General features: G+C 45.5%; 1 protein-coding gene across 9 annotated transcripts; it reads right to left on the reverse strand.

The window, feature by feature from the left end:
* Positions 1-16507: 16507 nt before the first annotated feature.
* LOC110472947 (putative G-protein coupled receptor 19) lies at positions 16508-26712 on the reverse strand. 9 transcript variants are annotated; one of them, XM_077783273.1, is made up of 6 exons: positions 26332-26712; positions 24085-24185; positions 21724-21862; positions 19663-19849; positions 18558-18921; positions 16508-18002 (listed from the first exon to the last, which is right to left on the reverse strand). In XM_077783273.1, exon 6 carries the CDS (start codon positions 17965-17967, stop codon positions 16741-16743), a length of 1227 nt encoding a protein of 408 aa, XP_077639399.1. In that variant the 5' UTR covers positions 17968-18002; positions 18558-18921; positions 19663-19849; positions 21724-21862; positions 24085-24185; positions 26332-26712; the 3' UTR covers positions 16508-16740. The 9 variants fall into 9 exon arrangements, 8 of the variants coding, with proteins under 8 accessions (XP_077639399.1, XP_077639398.1, XP_077639400.1 ...); XM_077783272.1 differs by having other exon boundaries at positions 21724-24278; XM_077783274.1 differs by lacking the exon at positions 21724-21862 and having other exon boundaries at positions 19663-19790; positions 26332-26710.
* Between the last annotated feature and the right edge of the window lie 275 nt (positions 26713-26987).

Consider the following 26987-nt stretch of genomic DNA (forward strand, 5'->3'; position numbering starts at 1 on the left):
AGTCAAGGATATAAAAAACATGCAGAGCAGTTATGATGTTTGACCAGAGCAGCTCTGCCCAGCACTCAAAAACGTGACAAACAGAGCTCTGATTTCACCAGAACACCCTGCTTGCTTTCTTTCCTCATTGTTTCACATGCTGTGATACCAAACAGGAAGCCTTTCAGCAGAAATGATTCTTTTCTGGAAGAAATGGAGAGTAGTAATTTCTCATTGTGGTGAGCAGCAGTTTCTTCTGTTTCTTGTCATAGTGGCTCCCTCTTCTTGGCTTAGTCAGCACTTGACATTACAAGGCTGTGTTTGGCAAGCCTGGGCCCAGCTCTGAGGCACAAATAGCGGTACCCATGTTCTGACAGGTTTCTTGTGCTTCGTGCAGATGGACTGTTACTGCCTCCATCATCCTTGATTATCTGCAAGCAAAAATCTGTCACACATACTTACAGCTCTTACTGCAGCTTTTCCATCTGCACTAAATGCTGTAGGCCATGACAAAATGTAGTATTCCCAGCAGCAGTCATTCATTAAAATTCTGTGGCTTCCATCATGTAGCAGGTCATGCTGTGTTATACATTTTTTGGCCTTAGCTGGGTTTCTGGGTGTCCTTTATTTTGAAATTTGAAGTTTAGCAGTTCCCCTTCAAAACTAGCAAGTGTTTCTGGTTCATGGTTGTTTGCTGTTCTAATGCTCGTACTCTTCATCCTTGTTGAGCCGGCTCCTAGGAGTGATACAGATAAGTCCTCTGGTCATCTGGTCAGGAGTCTCATCTAGTTCACTAAATAATGCAGGGTGGTATAGTCTTACCCTCTTTTTGTGTAGGCTGGGTACAGCCTTTCACATGTTTCTCCTCCAGTGAGTGAGCACAGCTGGTTCTCTCTCACAAGTACTGAAGAAAGAAAATGAGCATGGGAATGCCTCATTTTCCATTTACCATGGAAATCTAATCTTCAGCCAGACTCATTTGGTGAGCTGAAGGTGAGTATCTCTTGGAAACTGCCCACAGTTTTAAAATACACTGTCTGTACTATTTGGTGTTTACACCAACATCAAAACTCCTGTTAGGGTTAAGTGTAGTAAAACTGAATTTGGTGGATGATGATGGACTAAGCACTGTACAGGTGCACTAATCCTTTTGGGAAGTGTAATGCAAGGATGAACCAGATAGTGTCAGCTTCATAAGAAAAATGTGCAGTAGGTCTTGCCTTTTTGTTTGCTGTGTATGTGCTGCATGCACAGAATCCTGCAGTGAAGGGGATACATTTAATTGACTCACCACTTAACTGAGAACATTTTGTAATTATGTGTAAAAAAAAAAAAAAAAAAGAAAGTAATCACAGTCTGCTTTCACAATCTGATAATAAGTGTTTGTCAAAGAATCAGTATCCTATTAAAGTGCTTTTCAAATACTGTCTTAATTTATATCAGGGTTTATTTTAATGTAGTAGACAAATTTCAAAAAGCTTTTCTTTTTCTTGAAAGCTGAAATCTTGCCAACTTTGAGAGTGCCTGTGACTGTTTTTCCTTTTCATTTCATTTTAGGGTGAAGATTAACCTTCATCAGTAATGAATCTAACTTTTCCTGAAGAGCTGGAGAAGGTTTGGGATCATAGCTCAATTTGCTACTTTCTAAGAAATTGTAATCTCTATAACTACCTATAAAATTACCGTTAATATAAGAAGTAAATGTTTGAAACTAGTCTCAAAATACAGAGAAATCAGAGGAAAAGCTGAAAAAAGAATCATAGTCCTCCTCATTGTGCTCAAGAGTTACACCAGGGGTGACAGATGATGGGCTGATGTAGAAATCCCTGTTGGAGGTAAGCAGGGCAAAATACCAGTTTGTCAGTTCCTGCTCTTTGTGTCACTGAGCATTAATTTCTCCAAAAGTTATGTCACTAAATTAATTTCTTACATGACTCCATTGGGAATTTGTATGAAAAAACATAAGCTTCTAATCCACAGTGAAACCTGAGGTGTCCCAAACTGAATAGCACATCAGTGGACTAAAATTCAACTGATGCTGATTTATGGAATGTACAGATTTTTGTATGTAGATCTATCATGGCCTTCCAGGGCCTGAGGGGAACCTGAAAGAAAGATGGGGAAGGACTATTGACAAGGGCCTGGAGTGGCAGGACAAGGGACAATGGCTTCAAATTTACAGAGAGGGTTTAGATTAGATATCAAGAAAAATTCTTTACTGTGAGGCCTATAACAGAGTGCCCAGAGAAGCTGTGGATGCCCCATCCCTGGTGGTGTTCAAGATCAGGTTGGATGGAGCTCTGAACAATTTTTAAATTGCAACTAGAAAATGCTGTCATTGGTCAACTAATGATCTTCAGCAATACTTAATAATAAAAAAAAACCCTAAAAAACCTAAACTGCCTTTCTGTTAGTTTTTTTGTTTTTTCCCTCCATAAAAAGCACTTGGGAGGCAAGAGTTTTGCTTCCAGAACTAGTACAAGATTAACTACTTTTTTATGTGCCAGCCTGTAGCTCACAACTGGCATAATCAATGCTACTAGTACTAACTGCTGCTTGAAGCAATTCTTGTGTATGATCTCTATATGTTTGGGTGGGTATTGGTGACATTCCTAGCTGTGCTGCAGCTGATTAATGTGTGACTAGAAGACTAGAAGTGGATTATTAAATGTGTGTTTTCATGAGACAAGCTGTTCAGTGTGAATAGAAATAGCCCATGAAGGGTGACTTATTCCCACACCTTCTCTCTCATGGCAACTTTCAGAATACATTTTGATCAAGTTTAGCAGTGCTGCCAACAGCAATGCTGAGTGTTCCTGAGGCAGTGCATTCTAGCAATGTCCTCTAGCTTTGCCATCCTTCTATGGCATGGTCTGAGTGCCTGCCAATGTGAGAACAGTCGTTTCCTGCTCCCTATCAAACACAGACCTGGCCGTGTTGCTAGGTCAGTGTTTTTGGCTTTGCATTTCTGGGCTGTTTCTTTCCTCTTCCCTTTGAAATCTTTTTGGAATTCATTCCTTCTTTGGTACAGAAAAAGACTATTCTGTGAATCTCCTTTCTTTCCCAAGTAGCCTGGCAGCTATTTTCAAAAGCTGTCAAGGGTTCCTTTTCCAAAGGACTGTGTATTAGTAACCCTGAGTTACTCTGCCGTTTGTGCCTCTGCGCATGTGTACCACACCCACCAACTCATCCCTTCTGCATTTCATGCTCTGTGACATCAGTGTAAATACCCCTTCTGCACTGTACTGAATAATAGCATCACCCTTTGTAGCACAGGACCCTCTTGTTTCTCAGCCTAGCACAAACAGCGCTGGTACTGGCTCACCCCACAGTGGTTTTTGCTTGCTCAAGCATTCTGATGAGCTTTATGGTCAGGAGGAAGGTGATGGCATTAGCAGACAGCAGTGGTGTTCAGTAGATGCTGGGCATATATTGAAACAGTTCTGCAAAGTATTATTCTTCTTGCACTTGAAACACTGGGATTTAGATGAATCTGTTACTTGTATTTCTGTACAATTCTAGCTTGCTCAGCATTTTCAGCAGTGGTTTCAAATGAAAGGGCAAGTTCATTTAGGTTGACATCTATGAAACAGCCTGTGGAGTTAAGGTAAACATTTTGGCCCAAAGTCATTTATCTAATGAAAATAGCCCAGAAAAGGTTTCATCAAAGTAAGTACAGTAATAGTGTTAGTTTTCCATTTAAATCTGGCATCATATCTGGGATCTCAGATAGTGAAAGGGGAAGGAGGTATCTTACAGCTTTCTAATTAGCTCATTACTCTTGTGACAAGTCTGTGTGCAAACCTTCCCAGGGTGATGGTGCTGCAAGGATCTCTTGATGACTACAGTGTTACTATTCTTACTTCAGCAAGCTGCATTTCTCATTACTTTGTTCTTAGGGTTCCTCACTTTGTGAAATAAAATAGTAATTAGCTTTTTAATTACTGGTACATAAGTGGAGCCAATGTTGCTTGCTGTGGGTGTTTGCGAAACAGCCAATTAACCAATTAACTGTTTTAACTTTTTAGATTTACATAATCTTCCCCCTCCCTTTTTTTTTTTTTTTTTTTTACAGAATCCACTTAATGTAGTCATTTCAGTCCAATGCCACTAATTGAGTGGCAATGTTAATGGAAATTATATTGTCTCCACATGCTGGCGGATAAAAAAAGGCTGACGGACAGCAGGATAACAATTATAAAGGTTGTCTGATTTAATCCCTCTGCCCTGAGCTACTTGTGGAATGAGCACGGTTGCAGTTCTGTGAATTTATTAATAAAAAAATGTGGGCAGAATGATGAATGGACTCTTGTGATTGCTTGCATTCACCTTGCATTTTTTTCTCAATCATCTTCTTTTCATGAAATAGGGCATTTTAAAAAAAAAACAAATGTGCCTATTACTAATACAGCTTAGCATTAGTCTGTCAGAAATACTACCACTAGCTGTAACTTGAAATATCACCTGTTAAGCATGGATTAAAATTATTTTCTTTAATATTCTAAAACTTCTTTTCCCCTGTCTTTTATTAGCATATAACTGTTTTCAGATGTCAGTGAGAATTTTATAAAGTATCAATTTCAAGTTAATTATAAGGGATAGAAAGAAGTGCAGGGATTGACAGGGATATTTCTGAGTGCTAATTTCTTCCTTGTGTGCCATTTTTCTGCCATGTTTGGTTGGAAGATCTACATGGAGAGATGGTAAGACTGGAGGATCAACACTGCTGCACTCCAGTTTTGTTTCTGATGTCAGGAGCCTTCCAAGGAGCGCTGAGAGCCTTTGAGGACATAATTTTATTGTAGCAAGGGACAGGGAAAGCTTAGCTGGTAATGTTTCTCCTGTAGTGATCAGGCTACAAGAAAGAGCCAAGTGTGGGGGCCAGTGCTTGGGTGCTTAGCAGCAATTGTTTCTCCTGGATAAGGTGGCATTTGGAAGCCTGGGCCCCTGCAAACTCCTCTTCTGGTCTTCAAAGAAAAATGGAACTTGAATTACTTTTCATTAAATATTTCCCTTAAAGACCAGTGTCCAGTGATTTGTTACCTGGTTAGGAATTTCTTCTGTCAGTAAACATGTTACATGTGTAGGAAGTGATCTTTGAAAATGCAGTCTGCACTGAGGGCCACATCCTCAGCATACCTCTTACAGAAAAAAAAACAAACCTACAAGCCCAAGAATGAAGATTCTGACAAAGGTGCCCTAAGTGTGAAAGACCAAGTCAGTAATGTGGCAAGAGCTGTTTCAGAGTTTGCAAAAAGCCAGAGAGGGCAGATGAGCTCCCAGCATGGAGTTAATGCAATCAGGGCTAGTCCTGCTGCATTTACAGCTAGCTGGTGACTATCTTAAATCTTGTTGACTCTGGGTATTTCTTAATAATTTTCCTTCCTATGTTTGGCTCAATATGGGGAGGGACTCCGTGGAGTATGTGTAGAAGTGGAGATGGTAAATCCCCAGGGCTGAAGAGAAGAGCTGTTGTGCCTTTGGAAAGAGGTGGGTAATTGCAGCTGCAATTGATGGTGTGTGTTCAGCACCTTGGGAAACCAACTCCTAAATCAATGTCAGTTAAATCTGAATTTAAATGGGTTGAGTTGAGGAGACTGAATAAACTCTGGGGATTCTTAAGTGGGCATATGGAAACCCTTAAGTCCAATTATTGGTGATAGCCACTTTGGTGTCCCCTCCATGAGGCTGGTGGAAAAATAGGTGTAAATGAAGTGAGTCTCTGCTTCTCACTAGCCCCAACACCTCAATTGGAAAATTTTAAAGTATACTTAACTGAAAATCCAACTTTCTGCTGAAGTAAAAAGGAAGGGACATAATTTGACAATTTGTAATAGGAATTTCCAAGGGCAAACTACTTAATACCAAGTATAAACAGCAGTGATGGAATTTCTACTTAACATTTGTCTGCTTAATGGAGAAGAAAAAAGCCTAATGGTTGGCACTGTATCATGTTCTTACACAGGAAACATTTAAAACTAAGGAATGGATGGGCAGGAGACCCAGGAGTGCTATTTCTCAGAGCCTCCCCTTTGTAAATGGGCTTGAGATGTGTTTGTGGACTGGGAGTTTATTCTGTTTGTTTTGTGTCTATATTGATCAGACAAATTCTACAGAATTTTCCATTTCTTGCTTAGATAATTAATGATCTGCCTCCTGTCTCTGGCACCTCTGGGACCTTGGCAAACCAGGAGGTACCTGGTATTGGTGCTACCAAACCCATCTGTCCTAAACCTGCCTGTCCACCTGTCCATCATCTGTCCTAAAATCAGGGAAAGAGTGAGAAAGCTTTCTCCTTGCTCTTGTGTTTTTACCAGCGTAGTCTGGATTAAAAGAAGCCCCAGCAAGCAGAGCCAAGATCACTCTGAAATGAGTGGGGTTGGGATTTTACTGATGTGAAAAGGGGGTTTAGGAGACCCAGCCTCCAGACATCACTCATGGTTGCAGGGCTAGTTAGAGCCCATGATGTCAGTGCAGAACTACCACCTCTTTCAGCCAGGGGACATTGTGTCCCTAGCTGTTGTGTCATGGCAATCCTGGACTTTTCCTGGCCACCTTCTGTAGTGAAAAACTTTCTGAAAGGTGGCGAAATACAGTAGACTTGAAGAAACAAGTGTCCTGTGTGCCTCTGGGCTCTGACCTAGCAGGAGGTGGGTAACCATGAATCTTGGTCCTCTGTGACCCCAGGGCTCATTCTATTCAGTTCCTTTATTATTTCTTTAATAAAACTACTAACCAAAAGAACAACTCTTGTGTTTCCATCTCCAATCCAAAGTTGAAAATAATGTTGTGAAATTGCCTGTTTAGCCTAGATCTGATTTTACTGTGTCAGAGGCAATTAAATGGCAAAGACAAACTAAGCATATGATGGTGTTTCAGCAAGAAACAGCCAGGTCAGAATATGAACCAGACAGAAAATGCTGGTTTTGATTCACTTTCAAGGTCCTCTCATCTCCTAATTCATGGCAGTTTTTTGCTAGTGGCTTTAATGAGAAGTATCAGATCCTTATTTAATGGGGATTTCTGAATTTGTGAAATACATACTTTAAGTGTTCCTGTGGTCAGTGAGGGTTCTTCCAACTCTGCTTTGTGTTGTAGAGGATGAGGAAGGAAGTTTTTTACCAGATATGTAGGATTATTTCTCAGCAAATGGGATTCCCCATTCCCACACTGCCAGCAGAGATTCTCCTCAGGGGATGTCAGCCTGGGGCTCCAACACGTGGGGTCCTGCTCCCTATGATGGCAGAGGGAGACAGTCAGCCCTTTATTACACCCTGTGGTACTTGCTGCTCTTGTTCTATCACTTTCACTGCTGCAGCACTTTCAGGTTCCAGTCATGAACAGGAACCCTAGTGTGCCACATTTGCTCTGAAAGTAGAAAAAAAATATAATCCTTCTGTGAGGGGTTGTGACTAGGGATGTCTCCTGCCAGCAGACAGCAGGGAGTTGAAGATTTTGAAACAAGTATGAGGAGGGATAGCTGACTCCTGCACTGTCTCCCATTGCCTGCTTTAACACCTGGGATCAAAGTGTCCACAATGATTTTAGGATGCCTTGAGTGTGAAGTGCTTCTCATAGCCTGGACCTAAGGATGTTTGGCCATGCTCTGAGGAGAGGCTGTTCTGGAGCCAATTCTGTGCAAGAAATGAAAAAATTGGATAAAGAAATAACTGAGAATTTGTGACAGAGGTTACTGAAACACAAGACTGACCCAGAAAGAGTGGATGAGGAACAACTATTCACCATGTACTGGCTTTGTCAGAGCTAGTTGAGAAGAAGATAAAGAACAGGAAGAAAGTACTTGAGCTCCCCAACTGAAAAGAGGTCTGTCCTGGTTTGTAAGATAAGCTTGTATTCTATTTGCCATCTGTTGGAGGTTGGGCAGGTTTGTTACCTCTTCCAAGAACAATGGTTTGCTCCAAAGAGGTAATGGTTTGTTAATGGGCCATTGACTGACTCACTGCGGGGCTGGTAACGTAACACCATCCCATTGTGAGATGCTCCACCCAGAGGGGGAAGCCAAGCACTCTTTTATTGTATAAAGGGGTACCTTTTGAGGAGACACGGCAGCTCTCTCTCTTTGCGGGATTCCCAGAGAAGCAGCTCCTTCAGCGGGATTCCCAGAGAAGCAGCTCCTTCAGCGGGATTCCCAGAGAAACGGCGGTGGAGCTCGGGGGTGGCCCCGGCGCAGAGGAAGACCGGCCCAACTGCCACCAGATCTTCAGAGAAAACTATACCCTTCCAAAGATCACCACTTCAGCTGCAATTCATCAGCCACTGCAAGAGGAGCATCTGTCATTTCAACCCGACTGCTACTAACACCCTGACTCCTCAGGGTGTCAGGTTGTGGACTTTATCACTAGTTTTGTTTGTACCAATTGCATTTGCCTTTTTAAATTGTTATCTAGTTTTCTCCTAGTAAAGAATTGTTACTCCCATTCCCATATCTTTGTCTGAGAGCCTTTTAATTTAAAAATCCTGGTAATTCGGAGGGAGGGGGTTTACCTTCTCCATTGCACAGGAGGCTTTTGCCCTCCTTCGCAGACTCCTGTCTTGTCAAACCAAGACAGATTTTGGCGCCAAACGTGAGTCTCGAGGGCATTGAGACGGGAAAAGGATTAACAGTTCTTAAGTAATTTGGTTTTTTGTTGTGTGTAGAAACATCTTAAGCATCACCATGTGGTCTAGTTTACCTTGGTTTGGGTGGCATGTGATCGTAGCTATACTTTTCCCATTTGCAGACCCTTATCTAAAAATGGGTCCTATAACTAAGGCTACTGTGTCTGTTATCAAGTTTGGCTTCTGGGTTAATTGGGTGAGGAATTCATGGATCTTTAATTTCCTCTGGAAGGCAGGTACATGGATTCATAGCTATCACACACTAACGGTATGCTTTTGGGGTTACTTTAATAACGGTACCTACTGCGAGGAAATAGCACCTGGGGAAACTTTCTCCCAACCTTTTAACCATCTTTTTGGGTCTGCTCCACCAGTTCTCAAAGGGTTAAGATCCTTTCTAAGTGCTAATGATACCATACAATGGGTGGTGTTGCTGATAGTCCTGTTATATTTAGCACTCAGAGATAAGGGAAGATTAACCTGGATAACTACCCTCACACCTACACCAGAGGCTAGGTATGCTCCTGCAGAGCCTGACACTGCCCCAGAGACTCAAGATGCTGCTGCTCCAGAGCCTGACCTGCCCCACAGCCCACCTCAGAAATAAACCACCCAGACTGGGTGAGGGTTCTGGTTAAGGAGATACGAGAGATGCTGAAGGAGTGCATTTCCCCAGCTGGTGAGAAACCGGCCCTTTGCCTTGAGGAGGGACAGTCTAATAGTACAGCTGTGGAACCCACTAATGTTACAACTGTCCAGGTTCCAGCTGAACCACAAAGGCAGTCACAGCCAGCAGCAGTTGCCCCGGTAGAAACAAGGAAGTCTAAGGTGAAAGCAGAGCACCCTGCAGATAGGGACAGGAATGGAGGAACCTCACAACCCACAGGGGAGCCAGAGATTGCTATCATCACCGAGTCCCTGACGTATGAAAGTCTTCATAATCTGCATAAAGACATTGTGCGACGAGGGCGTGAGGCTTATACTACTTGGTTACTCCGGGTTTGAGATCTTATGGGTACAGGCGTGCAGCTGGACGGTGGTGAGGCAAGGAACTTGGGACCATTGACCCAGGACTCGGGTATAAATCAGACTTTTGTAAGGGAACCAGGGTCCCTTTCTCTCTGGGAGCGGCTCTTAATGAGTGTCAGGGAGAGGTTTGTCCACAGGGAGAGAATGCAGGAGCACCATCATAGAATGTGCTGGAAGACCCTCGAGGAAGGGATCCAACAGCTGAGGGAAGTGGCAGTATTGGAGGTACTCTTTGGGAGGGATGGACGATACAATAATGACCCCGACAAGGTCAGGTGTACAGGACAAATGCTGTGGAGTCTAGCAAATCTTGGGCCATCTCAATACACCACCTTCATTGCAACAATCAATGCTGACACCCACCGGGAGACAATAGGTTCTGTTGCCAACAAACTTAGGAATTATGAGAGTATGATTAATGGCCCAATGCAGGCTCATATCTCAGCCGTGATTAAGGAGTTTAAAGAGGAGATGAGGGAGGAGATAAGGAAGGTTAATGCAGCACCCGTGAGAGTCACAGGCCCCAGAATCAGCGCCCAACAATCCCCAGCTAGAGAGAGAGGGTACACCCCAAGGGCTAATCTGTGGTTCTTCCTGCGTGACCATGGGGAAGACATGGGGGGGTCGGATGGGAAACCCACTTCTGTCCTGGCAGCACGGGTCTGTCAACTCAAGGAGGGAAACTCTAACCGGGGGAGTTCCACCAAAGTGAAGGTAGCCTCAACCTCCCGTGACCAAGCTTGTGGGTACGATCTGTCAGACCCCCTTGAAGGGACCTCTAGTATGTATGCCCAGGAAAGGAATAATAACCAGTGTTAGAGGGGCCCTGTCTCTAGCCAGGGAGAGGCACGGGAAAACTGGATCTTCTGGACAGTGTGGATCCGATGGCCTGGCACATCAGAGCCACAAAAATATGATGCTTTAGTTGATACTGGTGCACAGTGTACTCTGATACCATCGGGACATGTGGGGGCAGAGCCTGTTTCCATTGCTGGTGTGACAGGGGGATCACAACAATTGACTCTGGTGGAAGCTGAGGTAAGCCTGACTCGGAAGGAGTGGAAGAAGCATCCTATAGTGACTGGCCCAGATGCTCCGTGTATCCTAGGCATAGACTTCCTCCGGAACGGATATTACAAAGACCCAAAGGGACTCAGGTGGGCTTTTGGAATAGCCGCTGTAGAGGCAGAAGACATTAGGCAATTGAACACCTTGCCTGGACTGTCAGAAAACCCCTCTGCAGTAGGACTCCTAAGGGTGGAAGAACAACACGTGCCAATTGCGACCTCGACAGTGCACCGCTGGCAGTATCGGACGGATTGAGATGCCGTAATCCCCATCCACAAAATGATTCGGGAGCTGGAGAGCCAAGGGGTGGTCAGCAAAACCCACTCACCCTTCAACAGCCCCATCTGGCCTGTGCGCAAATCTGACAAAGAATGGAGATTGACTGTGGACTATCGTGGCTTAAATGAAGTGACTCCACCGCTGAGCGCTGCTGTACCGGATATGCTGGAACTCCAGTACAAGCTGGAGTCCAAGGCAGCAAAGTGGTATGCCACCATTGATATTGCTAATGTGTTTTTCTCCATTCCTCTGGCAGCAGAATGCAGGCCTCAGTTCGCTTTCACCTGGAGGGACGTGCAGTACACCTGGAACCGACTGCCCCAGGGGTGGAAACACAGCCTCACCATCTGCCATGGACTGATCCAGGCTGCACTGGAAAAGGGTGAAGCTCCAGAACACCTGCAATACATTGATGACATCATTGTGTGGGGGAGCACAGCGGCAGAAGTGTTTGAGAAAGGTGAGAGGATCATCCAGATACTACTAGAAGCTGGCTTCGCCATCAAGAAGAGCAAAGTCAAGGGACCTGCCCGAGAAATCCAGTTCCTGGGAGTGAAATGGCAAGATGGACGGTGCCAGATTCCCACTGAGGTCATCAACAAGATCACAGCTATGTCCCCACCAACCAGCAAAAAGGAAACACAAGCTTTCCTAAGTGCCATAGGTTTCTGGAGAATGCACATTCCTGAGTATAGCCAGATTGTGAGCCCTCTTTATCTGGTTACCCGAAAGAAGAATGATTTCCACTGGGGCCCTGAGCAGCAACAAGCCTTCACCCAGATCAAGCAGGAGATCGCTCATGCTGTAGCCCTTGGCCCAGTCAGGACGGGACCAGAGGTCAAGAATGTGCTCTACTCTGCAGCCGGGAACCATGGGTTGTCCTGGAGCCTTTGGCAGAAAGTGCCTGGGGAGACTCGAGGCCGACCACTGGGATTCTGGAGCCGAAGTTACAGAGGGTCTGAAGCCAACTACACTCCCACAGAGAAGGAAATCTTGGCTGCCTTTGAAGGAGTTCAAGCCGCCTCGGAGGTAATTGGCACAGAAGCACAACTCCTCCTGGCACCCCGACTACCGGTGCTGGGGTGGATGTTTAAAGGAAAGGTTCCTACTACCCACCATGCCACTGACGCCACATGGAGCAAATGGATTGCCCTCATCACTCAACGCGCCCGTATTGGAAACCTGAATCGCCCTGGGATTTTGGAAATAATTACGAACTGGCCAGAAGGTGAAAACTTTAGTCTCACTGATGATGAGGAGCAAGCACAAGTGACAAGGGCTGAAGAAGCTCCACCATACAACCAACTACCAGCAGAGGAGACCTGCTACGCTCTTTTCACTGACGGTTCCTGTCGCATCGTAGGGATGAACCGGAAGTGGAAAGCAGCCGTATGGAGCCCCACACGCCAAGTTGCACAAGCTACCGAAGGAGAAGGTGGATCAAGCCAACTCGCTGAACTCAAGGCCGTTCAGCTGGCTCTGGACATTGCTGAAAGGGAGAAGTGGCCAAAGCTCTACCTTTATACTGATTCATGGATGGTAGCCAATGCTCTGTGGGGCTGGCTGGGAAGGTGGATGAAGGCCAACTGGCAACGTAGAGGAAAGCCAATCTGGGCTGCTGATATATGGAAAGACATTGCCTCTCGGGTGGAAAAGCTAACGGTGAAAGTCCGTCATGTAGATGCCCATGTCCCCAAAAGTCAGGCTAATGAGGAGCACCGAAACAATGAGCAGGTAGATCAGGCAGCAAAAATAGAGGTGTCAAAGATAGACTTAGATTGGCACCATAAGGGGGAGTTGTTCCTGGCTCGATGGGCTCATGATGCCTCAGGTCATCAGGGCAGAGATGCCACCTACAAGTGGGCACGAGACCGAGGGGTGGATCTAACCATGGACAGTGTTTCCCAGGTTATCCATGACTGTGAGATGTGTGCTGCCATCAAACAGGCCAAGAGAGTGAAGCCCCTATGGTATGGTGGGCGGTGGTCCAAGTACAAGTATGGGGAGGCCTGGCAGATTGACTACATCACACTGCCCCAGACACGCCAAGGCAAGCGCTACGTGCTGACCATGGTAGAAGCCACCACTGGATGGCTGGAGACTTTCCCTGTGCCTCATGCCACTGCCTGGAACACCATCTTAGGCTTGGAAAAGCAAGTCCTGTGGAGACACAGCACACCTGATAGAATTGAGTCTGACAACGGCACCCATTTCAAGAACAGCCTTATCAACACCTGGGCCAGAGAACATGGTATCGAATGGATATATCATATTCCCTATCATGCTCCAGCTGCCGGCAAAGTTGAATGGTGCAACGGACTCCTTAAGACTACCCTGAAGGCACTTGGTGGGGGAACATTTAGAAACTGGGAAATTAACCTGGCAAAAGCAACCTGGATGGTCAACACCTGAGGGTCTGTCAATCGAGCTGGCCCTGCTCAGTCAGAACCCTTACACACAGTAGATGGAGATAAGGTCCCTGTAGTGCATATGAAAGGTATTTTAGGGAAAACTGTTTGGATTAATCCCACCTCAGGCAAAGACCAACCCACTTGTGGGATTGTCTTTGCTCAAGGACCTGGTTACACTTGGTGGGTAATGCAGAAAGATGGGGAGACCTGCTGTGTACCACAGGGAAACTTGGTCTTAAGTGAGAACTGGCTGTAAGATTTCATTGTGTGCAGATGGAAATAGAATAAGGGGTGGATAATGTCCTGGTTTGTAAGATAAGCTTGTATTCTATTTGCCATCTGTTGGAGGTTGGGCAGGTTTGTTATCTCTTCTAAGAACAATGGTTTGCTCCGAAGAGGTAATGGTTTGTTAATGGGCCATTGACTGACTCACTGCAGGCCAGGTAACGTAACACCATCCCATTGTGAGATGCTCCACCCAGAGGGGGAAGCCAAGCACTCTTTTATTGTATAAAGGGGTACCTTTTGAGGAGACACGGCAGCTCTCTCTCTTTGCGGGATTCCCAGAGAAGCAGCTCCTTCAGCGGGATTCCCAGAGAAGCAGCTCCTTCAGCGGGATTCCCAGAGAAACGGCGGTGGAGCTCGGGGGTGGCCCCGGCGCAGAGGAAGACCGGCCCAACTGCCACCAGATCTTCAGAGAAAACTATACCCTTCTAAAGATCACCACTTCAGCTGCAATTCATCAGCCACTGCAAGAGGAGCATCTGTCATTTCAACCCGACTGCTACTAACACCCTGACTCCTCAGGGTGTCAGGTTGTGGACTTTATCACTAGTTTTGTTTGTACCAATTGCATTTGCCTTTTTAAATTGTTATCTAGTTTTCTCCTAGTAAAGAATTGTTACTCCCATTCCCATATCTTTGTCTGAGAGCCTTTTAATTTAAAAATCCTGGTAATTTGGAGGGAGGGGGTTTACCTTCTCCATTGCACAGGAGGCTTTTGCCCTCCTTCGCAGACTCCTGTCTTGTCAAACCAAGACAAGGTCAAATACTTGGTTCTCAGGTAAAATGCCCCTGAAATCTGCTGGATGGGCTCTGAGCAAGCAGACTGGGGCTGTTTGTCTTGTCCTTCAGACTTTAAGACTAGGTCATTCTGGACCTGCTCTGGATTTACAGAACAGCACCACTGTTTGGCAGTTACCCTGTGAAGGGTGTTCATTCCTACCAGTGATAGCTGGAGGCTGGGAGGAGGTGTCAGAAGTTCTTTATCTTCTGTGCTTTCTCTGCCCTGTCCTCAAGTAACCAAGGCTACAGTAAACAATCGGGAGGGACAGACCTCCATCTGAACCCTACAGAACTCTCCTATAAATTTTGTAAGAATTAAAGAAAGGAAATCTTTGCAGGGAAGGTGTGTGGCAGCCTGGGCTGGACCTTCCATGGGCCACATTTATCCCACAGAGTGAGGGGAATTCAACAGGATGCTAGTGCTGCCCTAATTTAGAGGGTAAATAGTTTACCTGTGTTTTCTGAGAGTGCGCTACTGTACTTTTGGGCAATGCTATGGGAATTGAGAAAATAAATCAATATTCCACACATAGACTCAATCCAATCCTTATTAATGAGATTGATACTGAGGGAAAGAAAAAATGGGAAAAAATTTTCACTCTTTCAGGAAGTATAGATGATTTTGGGTGTAGAAATTTTCATTCAGAAAGTCAGTTTTAAATGAGAATGTCTCGGCTTACAGTCCCTTCTTCCTCCTCTTCTTTTAATTAGGCTCTTTTCTTTACCTGTCAGACCCTTGCAGTCCTTCCTCCTGCTTTCTATCCACTCTACAGATATTGCCCTGCATGTGCACTGACCACACACAGCCTTCATGGGTAGAGAACATCAGCAAATTGGTGAGCATGAGGCAAGAAAAGGGGTTGAAAGGACAGGAGGGGTCTGTGAGCTGCCAGCCATCTCTCTGTCAGATGGATCATAGCTGAGCTTGGGGAGCCTCGTGGTTTCCAAACAGCACAAAGCAGTCATCACATGTGGTAAGAGTTCAGCACATGTTCTCTCATTTCTGACTACTCCACCCCTGAACTATAACACAATCAATAATCCATCTGCTTCTTAGATTAGGTTTTTCCTGTCTGGATGCTCAAGGCACCTCTGTATTTCTGAGCTAGTACTGAACTAGAGCTTCTGGGACCTAACCATGTTGTTACTTCATCCTAGTGATACAAGTGGACCTACCTCCCCTAGGGAAGAAGTGCAGTTTGCCTCCAGAGCACATCCTTCAAGAGGCAGGACCCAAGGTGTACAAACCCACACACCCATTTCCCTCATGCACAGTGCCTGTTTCCCGGGAGCTTGTTAATGCTGGGGGGACAGGGGCCTGCAAAAAAGCTCCTGCCTCTCCCCCTGGTCTCCACCGTCATTTCCCATCCCAGCAGGACTGAAGACCCAGCCATTCCCATTGAGTTGTTTTCTTGGTCTGCTGGCAGAGAAAGAGCAGCAGGAGTCGGATCCACCTGCAGCCAGAGGTCCCTTGCAGGTCGTGTCCACTGGCACACCTTTTAGGGACCTATTCAAACATGCCCAAAAAGTGGAAGTGCAGAGGCCAAGCCAGTGTGGAACTACAGAGCTTGTGTTCCTGCTCCTGTTTGGAAAGGGCCACTCTGTGCTTTAGGTGCCGCAGCCCTGCCTCAGCAGAGGGAACGCAGAGCAGGACACGCAGCCAGTTTCAGAGGTGAGGAGGCCCTGGGTGCCTGGCACATGGCCCCTTTTTCTCAGCAGATCTTCTTCCTGGCTGTGCCCGCCTCTGGGTGGGTGCACCAGCTGGGGCTAGAAGCAACTTCAGAGACTGGGGAAGGTGAGACCAAGAAGGGGACTTTTCCTGGGCAGCTTAGACCACGAGACCTCCAGAGAGGCACTAGGACAAAGATGCAGAAGCATCCAGTGCTGGCCCAATGCTGATCTTCCTGGGCCAGTGGGAATTTTGTCACTGATGAGGCCAGTGGGCTTAGGCTGAAGCCAACAGGGCTCCCATATGAACATCTTACCTGTGGGATCTCAACAGGATGGACAACCCCAGTGCAACTGTATTTGCAGGAATTAGTGGAAGGAAGCCTAGATGACTTTGAGTGATTTAGGCTTTTATGCACCGTGGACCATCCTGTAAAAGGATTAAAACAAGCAGTCTTTCAAACCCAAGGCATTTAATAAAATAAAACATCTCTTTTCTGCCCCCTCTCCCCCCACCCCACAAAAACCTAGGTTAAAAATATGTAGCTATACATTGGATGCAAAGGAGAGAAAACTCCTTCTTCTCGGGGTACAGAGTAACTTTTAGAAACAATGCAGCCCACTAGACAAAAGTATTTGGGGGATTGGATGGAATAGGCCAGGCAAGCTTTCTTTCCTTGGCTTCTCTGTTAAAAGCATCATAGGTGGAGTCTTTGGTGACACTTTTGGCTGTAGCTGGAATATCTGCAATACCAACATGATTTTTTTTTGCTATCCTGGAACTGGTGGTGATGGTGTATGCATTGCTTCTGTAGCATTTCATGGCAGACATGCAAAAAGTTTCTTTCATCCCTCTTCTGAAGTTCGCATTATAGATGGAATAGAGTGTTGGCTTAGAGGATGAGGAACTGAAAGAGATTGAGGTGATGGCCAGGAAAAGCAAGGAACTCTTTCTGTAATCTGTTTCCTGTGGGTGCCACAACTGTGCCATGAAGAAAGGCAGCCAGGATGAGAGAAACATCAAGTTTAACATTAAGAACATCTTGATGGTTTTCACTTTTGTTCTTGGAACAATATTTGTTGTTCTCCTGACAGTCATTCCATCTGTGCCTATTCTCCAAATGTACTTAATGACTTTCTGGTAAAAAATTATAATGAAGAGGGATGGGATCATAAATACCAAGAGGAGATGGATGATACTGTAAGCAGATCCTTGCCAAGAACTGGGAAGGAAAAAGTTGCAGTGGTGGTTGTTGCTAGAGCCATAGAAGAAGCAGGCCGGTGATGCAAACAGAGCACCACAGAGCCAGGAGGCCAAAATCATTTTTTTGGCTTTCCCCCTGGACACTTTGAAGCTCAGGGGGTAGACAATGGTGTAGAATCGATCCACACTGATGGCGAGGAGCACGTAGATCTGGACCCCAGGTGTGAGGTACTGGATGTACCTGACCAGCCGGCACACCCCGCTGCCCAGCATCCACCGCCCGGAGCTCAGCTGCAGCAGCAGGAAGGGTGCACTCCCCATACTGCTTATGAGGTCAGCACAGGCCATGGACACTACAAAGTAGTTGGTGGTGGACTGCGTCCTCCTGCTCCTGTGAATCACTAAGCAAACGAGGAAGTTTCCCAAGACAGAGATCAGCCACAGCACTCCCCAAGCCACGCTGGCAGCTGCGATTTCCCCGGACCTCAGCCCATATTCTACCAGAGAGTGGTTCCTGCTGGGGCCGGCTCCCAGGGCTGGAGGTTCTGCCATGTCGTAGCCAGCAGGAGGGGAGGAGGCTTTGGGGCTGCTCATGTTCTGCAGCAGGAGCAAGGTAAGGAGAACAGGACCACTGCTGTTATCCATGCTGTGAGAAAACTCGGCTACATCTTTTGCTCAGGCTGCAGACAGAAAGGAGAGAAAAGGTTCTCTTGAACAGCTGTGTATGAGAAGCCCATTTTAACCTACAAAAGAATATTCTCTGTAATAGAAATATATACTGTAGCTTCTGTATTTCTGGGCTAACACTGAAATACAGCTTTTGGGTTCCACTGTAGCTGGTGGTACAACAAGCTGTGTCAGGGGTCCCACCCCATTCCCTGGCTGGTTTGAGGTGGCTGCCAGCCTTTCATGCCCTGTCACATCCTTTCACTTTTTTCCTCACAGCCCCACTCCATATCTGCGCCGTGTGCACCATGACCCCAACTCTGCCTTCGTGGGGGGAACAAGAAGGGCAGGACCCCTTGGCCAACACAGAAGGTCCCCAGGTAATAAGAGGACTCAGCACAGAGAAATTTCTGGACCATTACCATGTATGTCCACAGGCCCTGACCAGACCAGGTTATAGCCTCCTTTTTTGTGGGGTTTTCCTTAGAGCAGGATGTCTGTGGTGGGAAGCCCTTCCCTTGGGGCAGGGGTGCTGCCCAAGGAGACTTCCTGGGATTGAGCATACTCACCATCAGCCCCACACCTCTGGAAGAATGACTGTTTTGATCTTGAGTGATTCTTAGACCCTTATGGATGAAGTGAGCTGAATTTCTGGTAGTCTTTCAGTGAGAGGCCTTTGGGGTGTGCACTTTGGGCCGTCGTTCTTGTCCATGGAGTAACAATGTCCCCAACTGGTGACACCAAACATATCTACCAAATGTCACTATCTGTGAATTACAGTTTGTCTGAGGGTGTTACCTCTGTGAAATTGTTCTCCTGCACCCTTCTGGCAGACACACCACAAATTGTGATGGGTTTGGCTCCTGTTCTATGTCTATACTGCTAGATAGTTTCCAGTGTTGAGTTTAGCCAGATGGTTGAGTTGGTCTTAGCCTGTCACAGGGATAAAATGGGAAAATAGCTCATTTTAGTGACAATACATATTCAAACACCCTGCTTCTGTCTGATGTCCTTTCAGTCATCATCTTGACATGCAAAGCCATTTACTCACTAGACATACAAAACCTTTTCTATGGGTCTACTATGAGAATGCTGAACTCCAGAGCTTGATACTGTGCAAGATAATTCGGGATTCAGTTAATGACCGGAAGATCAAAAAGTTCACCTGGGAAGCCAAATGAACAAGCTCAAAAAGCCACCACCATCCTCCTCAGCTTTCCAAGTGATCCAGATTTCCAGGTTTGCCTTTGGATGGTCTTTTCCCAATGCTTCACTGATGCTTTTTCCTGTGCCTACTCTGGCTCTGCACCTACCACTTACTATTTTCTCCTTGTCTTTCTACTCAGAGTGAAGCCTGAAAGCGCAGAGACACAGGATGAATTTGGGATCTTGCCCCTTGTACTGCTTTGCATGTCTCCTTCAATAATGCAGTGCAGATGTGGAAGAAGAAAAGAAGCAACAATTTCTTGGTGTGGTTATAGAAGATTTTTTTCCCCCTCTAGCTTTTTAGCGCCTGTATTTACTGTTTGCGTTATGTGAGGGGGCACTGTCAGCAGGTCATACATTGCCCCTTGTCCCCTCCTCTGCTGGAGGGCTGTGGGTGCTGCCTAGCGTGGCCTTGCCTTCCCCTACATCCTTGGTTGCCTTCCCTCTTTGTTTTCTTAGTGGCTTTACCTGGCAGATGATTCCTGATTTCTCAGAAGGCTCTTGCTTGTCTTTCCTCACCCTCCTTTGGATGGATCATCCCCCCTGAAGAAATTCTGCTTTCACCAGCAGTTGGCAGGGCATTTGGGCTGCTGTGTCTGGCAGAGTGGCAGGATGCACTGTCAGTACAACCTGCTAAATTACCTGTTAGAATTATCTGTAATAAAATAATACACATGGAGGCTATTAACTAGATCAAAAGGAATATTATGGGAAAATTTTCTTCCTTAATTTCCCTTCTTGCCATGCAGAAGTATGTACCATCTAAAAATAGCCAGCTGTACAAATTAAGCCTCATAGATAAAATGTCTTGACCAGTACTGAAGAGCAGTGGAAGTCTGGTACAAGAATGGAATGGCCTTTCTAGAGGTGTTAAAATAGGCAGAGTTGCTAACACTGTTCTTGTGATATTTCTCCTTGTGAGCCAAATCTTCTCTCTGTGTCTGCTCAGATCTGACACATTTAGTTTTGCAGGTGGATAAACCCCAAGACAGTTACAGGGCTGTAATGCCTAGATAGTACTTTTTGGCTTTTTTTCTAATGCATCTGTCTAAGAGTCAGCCCAGCCACTCTTCCTGGGAGAGCTTGGGTTACCTGCAAACACACTTTGGAGAAGACAGGAATTGAGCAGCCCTGGGCAGAGAGCAGCATGTGACCTCAGTGGAGAGCAAGCAGTGGTGTCCAAAGGAAGGAGGATTCCAGGAGATGAATCCAGCTGCCCTGTGTCAGTGCTTTCCTGGCAGAGGAAGCAACACAGGAGTAGGAAGGGCTGTCCATGCAGAGATGATTCTTGTGTGCTGCTGCTTTCCTCACTGTCAGTGAAACAGGAGAGGCACCCACCAGAGGTGCTGAATTTTTTGATTCTTCATTGGAAAACTCCCAGGTCATTTAGCCCACTGCCCATGAGGCACAGGTGAAAATATAGTTGCAATTATAGGTAGTTTAACTAACTTGAGCCTATTATTTCACTGGTTGTACAGCAATTACTTGTTTTTTTTTCAAAAAAGTAAAATGCAATCTGACTAACCACTGTACTCTGACATTCCTGCATTCTTAGTCATAGGTAATTTTTTCTTCAAATGGACCAGAAATTAATTTATTTTATTTTAAATTATCTCTATTCAAGCCTATTTTCCTTAAGTGGCGCTGAGATCAGGATCATGCCCTGATTTAGTACTAAGAACCTGAGTGTCTATGGCCCAGCATATATTTTTCTTCAGTGAGAAATTCTGGTTTTTATGAGTTTGTTTTTTATACTGGAGACTTGAACTTTTGCATTATGAGTAATGCTCCAGAAGGAAACAGGATCATAAAAAGCTCAGCATAGGCACAACTCTTTATGATCTGAGATGCAAATAATTGGAGATATCATGGCTTGCTACATTATTTATCCCCAATTCCCATGTCTATATTAGCTACATTGTTTGCTGAAATACGGTTTAAGTGTTGGTGAACCCTTCAACTTGCAAATATCAGATCCATAAAAAACAGTGATTAGTTCTGTCAACTCCCTCTGCCCTAAAGGTCCATAAGCAAAAATTTAGAAGCACAACAAGTAAAAATTATGTATAGCAAGTAGGCGAGGCCTAATTACATTTTTAGTTCACAAAAATGCTTGTATTATTTTTCCTGTAAATCAATATAATACTGACCTGAATGACTGCTTTCCAGTAATTGTGAGTCTGCATGGATTCAGCAGTGCCAAAAATCTCACTTTGTCTTTCAAGCATTTTAGAGTGGGAATCCTTTTAAAATTGGTATAAGGCCTTTCTGTATTTCTGTTTAAAAACCTACTTCTTCATTGTCTAGGTTTGGAAAGACAGGTGTCTGCTAAGGAAGGCAGGAGCCTCTCCTGAAATGGAAAAAAATGTAGACCCCTTCCTTCTGAACTGTTATAAATTTGTAATTAAAGGGGGCTCTCAGGCAAAAATATGGGAGAAGGAATAACAGTTCTTTATTAGGGAAGAAAATAAAAATATAAAAGAAACAATTCAGTGACCCAAAACAACACTAAGAGAGTCAGAATACAACCTGACACCTTGTTTGAGAGGGTGGTTGGCAGCAGTCCAATTGGGAATTATGGCTGCAGTCCTCCTGGAGTATCAGGTGTGACACTGAAGAGGCAGTGGAAGAGGCAGCTGTTCTTCTGGGAAAATATAGTGCAGAAAATCTGGGAAAAGATGTGTGGGTGGGCTACAATCTCAAGACTAAATGCAGGTATGAATGCTTGGCTCCTCCTTCTGGGTGGAGCATCTTGCGATGGGATGTTACAGTTCTTACAAGTCATGCAGTGACGTTCAATAGCCCATTATCAGCAGATGTCTCCCCAGAGGGAGGATTGGTTGTGGAAGAGATAAGGAAAAACTGCCCACTTAGCACAAGACAACTGCCATAGAGATGGCAAATAGAATACATCTTGCTTTTCAATCTGGGCCACTCGTGCATTATCTTTGGAAAAGAAAGAACATGTAAAATGACTCACAATCATTGAAGAGGGATTTCCTGATGCCACAGTTCAATTTCACTGACCTTAATTTGCAGTTTGGAAATCAAATAGCTCAATTTTGAGCCGATAGCTCTCCATAACAGATCTGCTACTTAGAGATTAACTATTTGAGCCACAAAAATTTCATGAAATCACTGCCACATACACTTGGCTACTGCACAAATCCCATATGGCATAGTCACTGTGTGTTTGCATGTTCACTGTCCTAAAAATGCAGTGCCCATTAGAGCAAAACCTAATAAGATTCAAAAAAGAATGCAGTAAATGGGATTTTTAAGATGTTTCATCAAAAGAAAAAGTATTTTGTTTTCAATATTAGAAATACAGCTAAATAGGCAGATCATTGTACACTACTTAAGCACTAGCAGAGAGGCTTTTTTATTCAACATTTTTTACCTCTCTGTATCATAGCTGCAAAAGACTAGACAAGCATTGGCCCAGCAAATTTATTTCAAAAGCACTAAGCTGGTCATTTAGTCCATAAACTTCCCTCTCTGGAGAGTATCTTGGGATGAGCTGCCAGGCTGCAAGAGAAATGCTTCATTTAACTGAGTGTAATCAACATTAGGAGTATGAGCAAATTGAATCAGAATGCGGGAGTGGGGCTTTTGTCTGGCTGCAAGATGCTAGAAAATGACATCCACCCTGCCTAAATTCAGTTGAACTGCCCTGTGTGTGCAATGTGCCAGTGTAGAAATCCCTTTGTAGAATAGTGCGGTGTTTTAGTCTCTCTCTGTCCCTTGATGTACAGAGATGACTATTGTGCATATTGAGGCCATTTAGTCCTCCTGCTTCCAGTGGAGGAATGCGAATGCATATGCTTCTGTAAGCACACAGTTTCCCTGCCAGTCCTTTTCTCTGCTCTGGTGCTCATAGAAATCCTCAGCTCTTTGCCCTGCTCCTCTTACAAAGGCATTTTTGTTCTCTGGGCAGCTTTTCTGAAAATCAAGGCCTGAAAATCTCTTGAGGTGAAGTGTGTTCCTGCATTTTGGCTGAGTCTCCTTAAGTTGCCATCTCCTGAAGTTCATTGTGGTTTTAAATTCTCTGAGAGCAATGGCTTTTCCCTGCATCTGGAGGCAGTGATTTTTCTCATGTATTTCCTGGGGTTAAGACTGACCTAGAGGAAGTTACTGTGGGTCCATTAACCTGGGGTAAGTCGCCAAAACCCAGTAATTATTCATGCACCTAAACCTTGAGATGTCTATTCTCTGTTGACACTGAGAAGGAGCCCTTACTGTAACTGCAGATAGACACTCAACATCATGCTCTGGTCTGGGTACAGGCAGTGGTAAAATACGAGCCATATCTGTGCTCAGTGTTACCCAGATAGACACCCTCACCTCCTCAGAGGGTACCACACAGTTTAAAAACAGGTACACAATGGTTGGAAGTCTCTTGGAGATGTAATTCTTCCTCCCATAGGATAACCCCTCAGGTTTAAGTGTTTCAGGGCTTTATTTTATCTTCCCACTGCTGAGATTAGTATGCAAAACTCCAAATTTGCCCTAAATGTCTAAAAAACATATATATAAAAATGGTGGCAGAACCCTGATATGTGCCCAGTGTGACTGTGGGGAAATGAAAAAGTGGGAGCAAGCAGAAGAAGGACTGACCTAATTTCCAACTCTGCTGTCACAACAGCTTCCACCTACTAGAATCATCCAAGAAGAGTGTAGAGAAGCTTGAAATACAACTTTGGAGGCTTTTTGTCCTCCCTAATGGGGGTTGAGTGTGTCCTTGGGCATGACTAGCCTGTACCCTTCTGTGATTCAGAGGTAAAAATATAGATGCTCTCACCCACGTGCCTGCATTATTTTTTAGCAACACCAGACCATACCCACAGCACAGCACATTCTTCTGCTTGAAGTGAGGAACACTGCACTTACCAGGACTGTTTTGCCATGGTGGGTGTTGAGAGATAAGCAGTGGTGACTCTCATGCCTGGCTGGTTTCTCTGCCCATCTCTTGGAAATTCTCACCCTCTCCCCTGCAGGGAAAATGCAGCAGCTGCAGGGAAGTCTTGGGCAGCTCAGCTCACCCTCTCACCAGCAGGGAGCAAAAGTCTTCCCCCTAGGAGAACCTGAGGAATTTTTTTTTTTTTTTCTTACTGTAGGGTTTGTGTGGAAAGGTTACATAGAAAGGAATTCTTGACAGGAAGTCTTGTGAAAATGCCTTTCTCGTCACACAAGATGTTCATGAGGAAACAAGACTTTTGCACTGGTGTGAACATTTGTGCTGGGATGTGAGAATTCCTGTCACAGGGCTCTTGACCCTTCTTGGTAACATGGAACTGGTGCTCATAGGGCACAGGTCCCTGTGTCAGACACAGTGACAGAGAGTGGGGTGGCAGTGGTGGTTTATAATCAGAGATGCCTGAGGTGCTTCCAGGAGGACTTACGTGATAGGAATAAGGGGAGCAGACCTGTACAAGAAGTAGAACAACACTCAGGCGGGCCTCTGCCTGACGATACAGCCATTAGTGAGAGCATTTCAGTCTTCCTACACCAGCTGGGCTGGAGAAGCCGGGAGGGCTGATGGTCATGCACAGCCTGAAGCTGGTTTGGAAATTCCTGATGTGGAGATAATTGTGGGAAGGGAGTCTCTCTGCTGGGCAAGGCTCAGGGAGGATAAAAGCAGTCCAGGAGAAGCCTCTGAGGCAAGGTATCAGCCTGCTGATAGCCCTTGATCTGGAGATGCCTTCATGGATGGGGTGCCAGTTGCAAGAACTGTGTTTGCTACCTGCCAAAGGGGAAGTCTAGGGAAAGACAGAAGCTGCTGGAATGTAGAAATCCCAAACACACAAGGGCTGCATCATGTTTTGGTGTTGGGAGAACTGGTAGGGAGGGTGAGCTGACTCCACCTGAGGATGTTGGGGTTTGTTCTGCATTGTCTGACTGAAATTGCCCTCTGTTAAACACCTGAGAGAGGGAGTCCGGTGGGGCTGCAAAGGAAAATGCAGTTGGAGGTCATATGGTGTGACCCAGCTGTGGGAATTGCACTGCACAGCTCTGCAAACAGAAACCTCATGGGAGAGCTGTGGGGGAGGGCGATTCTGCAAGCTCTTACTTTGAGACAAAGAGCACAGCTCCCCAAATGCGTCTAAGGTATAGAGATTCCTCCCCTTACTGACTCATCTGAGAGCAGAATGCTTAAAATAAATCAGAAATCAAGCTTACTCATAATCAAGTTTCAAAAAATTTTCCATATTTAGTTGCTAAAATAAGCTTTCAAGGATGCTTCTAGGTTGGCAACCAGTTTTTCTGTGAACCAAGCCACTTGTTTAAGAGTGACTTTAACAACAAACCTTCAAGAACCACATCTGAGAACCTTTGCCAGAAAGAACTGGCTATGAATCCTGCCTCATACACACAAATGGCCTTTTGAAAGCAGAAGGCAGCTTTATTTTTCCGTTACTCTGTGGGGCCAACATACTGTTTGACATGCTGTAAGCCAGCTGGATAAATGAGAAATATTGCTATGCATTCTTAGAGAGTCTGTGCCTGAATTAGCTAAACCAGAACAGCCCTCTTGCCTGTGCTGGTTATGGATAAACGAAGATTGCTCTGCCTGTGGGGTTCCCCTGAGTAGCTGCACCAAGGCACCCATATGGAAAAAGGGAGACAGCGCTTTCAGAAAGGGTGTTTCCAAATTAATGACTGAAAAATACAAAAGCTACTGTTCCATAGCAATAATGTGAGGAAGGAAGAAGCTGCTTGAACGTGTTTAGAGACAGATAAAACCAGATTAACAGATCGGTCTGCTCCATTGCTGCAAAGTAATTTTCTGTTTTCACTGAACTCATGTCAGGAGATTGTTTCAAACAAATAAGTAACATAATTGAAAGATAATTAATATAGATAGAGAGAATGTAGATTTGTCCAGAAAATATAGGTAGTTATTCTGCAGTAATTATACACACACCCCCTGCTTTCAGCAGAATAAGTTTAAAATTCAAGCCCCACAGAACATTTTCTCCTGAGAAATGAGTTCTCCTGGCTAATCCCCAGGTGATTTAAATGCACTTAAGTAAATACACATAAGATAAATTACTGGGAAAGATCATGTTGTTTGCCTCCGCAGGGAGAATTACCCCTTTAGCTACAGCTTCAGCACAGCCCCATGCATCCACATACCTGCTCCAAAACATAATCCCAGAGGCACTGGTCTCCTCTTTGCTCTGATGGTTATCCCAGGTGAAGCCACGTCTGGGAAGGTCCCGGTCATACTGGGAACCATGAGGTACCTCCAGGGCTGCAGCTGCCTCTGCCCGGCTGTTCGCAAAGCCACCGGAGGGGAAGGACGGGGTGTTCCACCCCTCTTTTGCATCGGAGGAAAAAATGACGTTTCTCAGGGGTGGCCGCTGCCCAGCTCCTTTCCGTGTCATGTGGGATGCGGATCATGCGGCCGCCCCCACGGCAGGTCCTGGGCGCGCCTCCCGCCCCGTCGGGGCCATCAGCACCACGGACAGCTCCGGGAGCGGCGGGGCGGCCGCACCGGGGGACACCGGGGGGACACCGGGGGGACACCGGGAGGCCCCAGGGCTGGGCCGCCCCCCGCCCATGGCGGGGCCCAGATGCCGGCGCTGACGTGCTGGTTGCCATGGCGAGAGCGGCGGCTGGAGAGGATGCTTTTCTCCCACGATAGTCGCCATGGGACCCCGCGATTGAAATGAAAGAAGCGAATGAATAAGAGGAGGGAGGTGGAGAGAATATTTAACCAGTTTCCTCTGGGAATCTGTGCCTTCTTTCTTTTTTTTTTTTTATTCCCATGTGGGTAGTGAAACTCAGAC

This window comes from Lonchura striata, chromosome 5 (genome assembly GCF_046129695.1).
Source record: "Lonchura striata isolate bLonStr1 chromosome 5, bLonStr1.mat, whole genome shotgun sequence".
In the NCBI taxonomy this organism is placed as follows: Eukaryota; Metazoa; Chordata; class Aves; order Passeriformes; family Estrildidae; genus Lonchura; species Lonchura striata.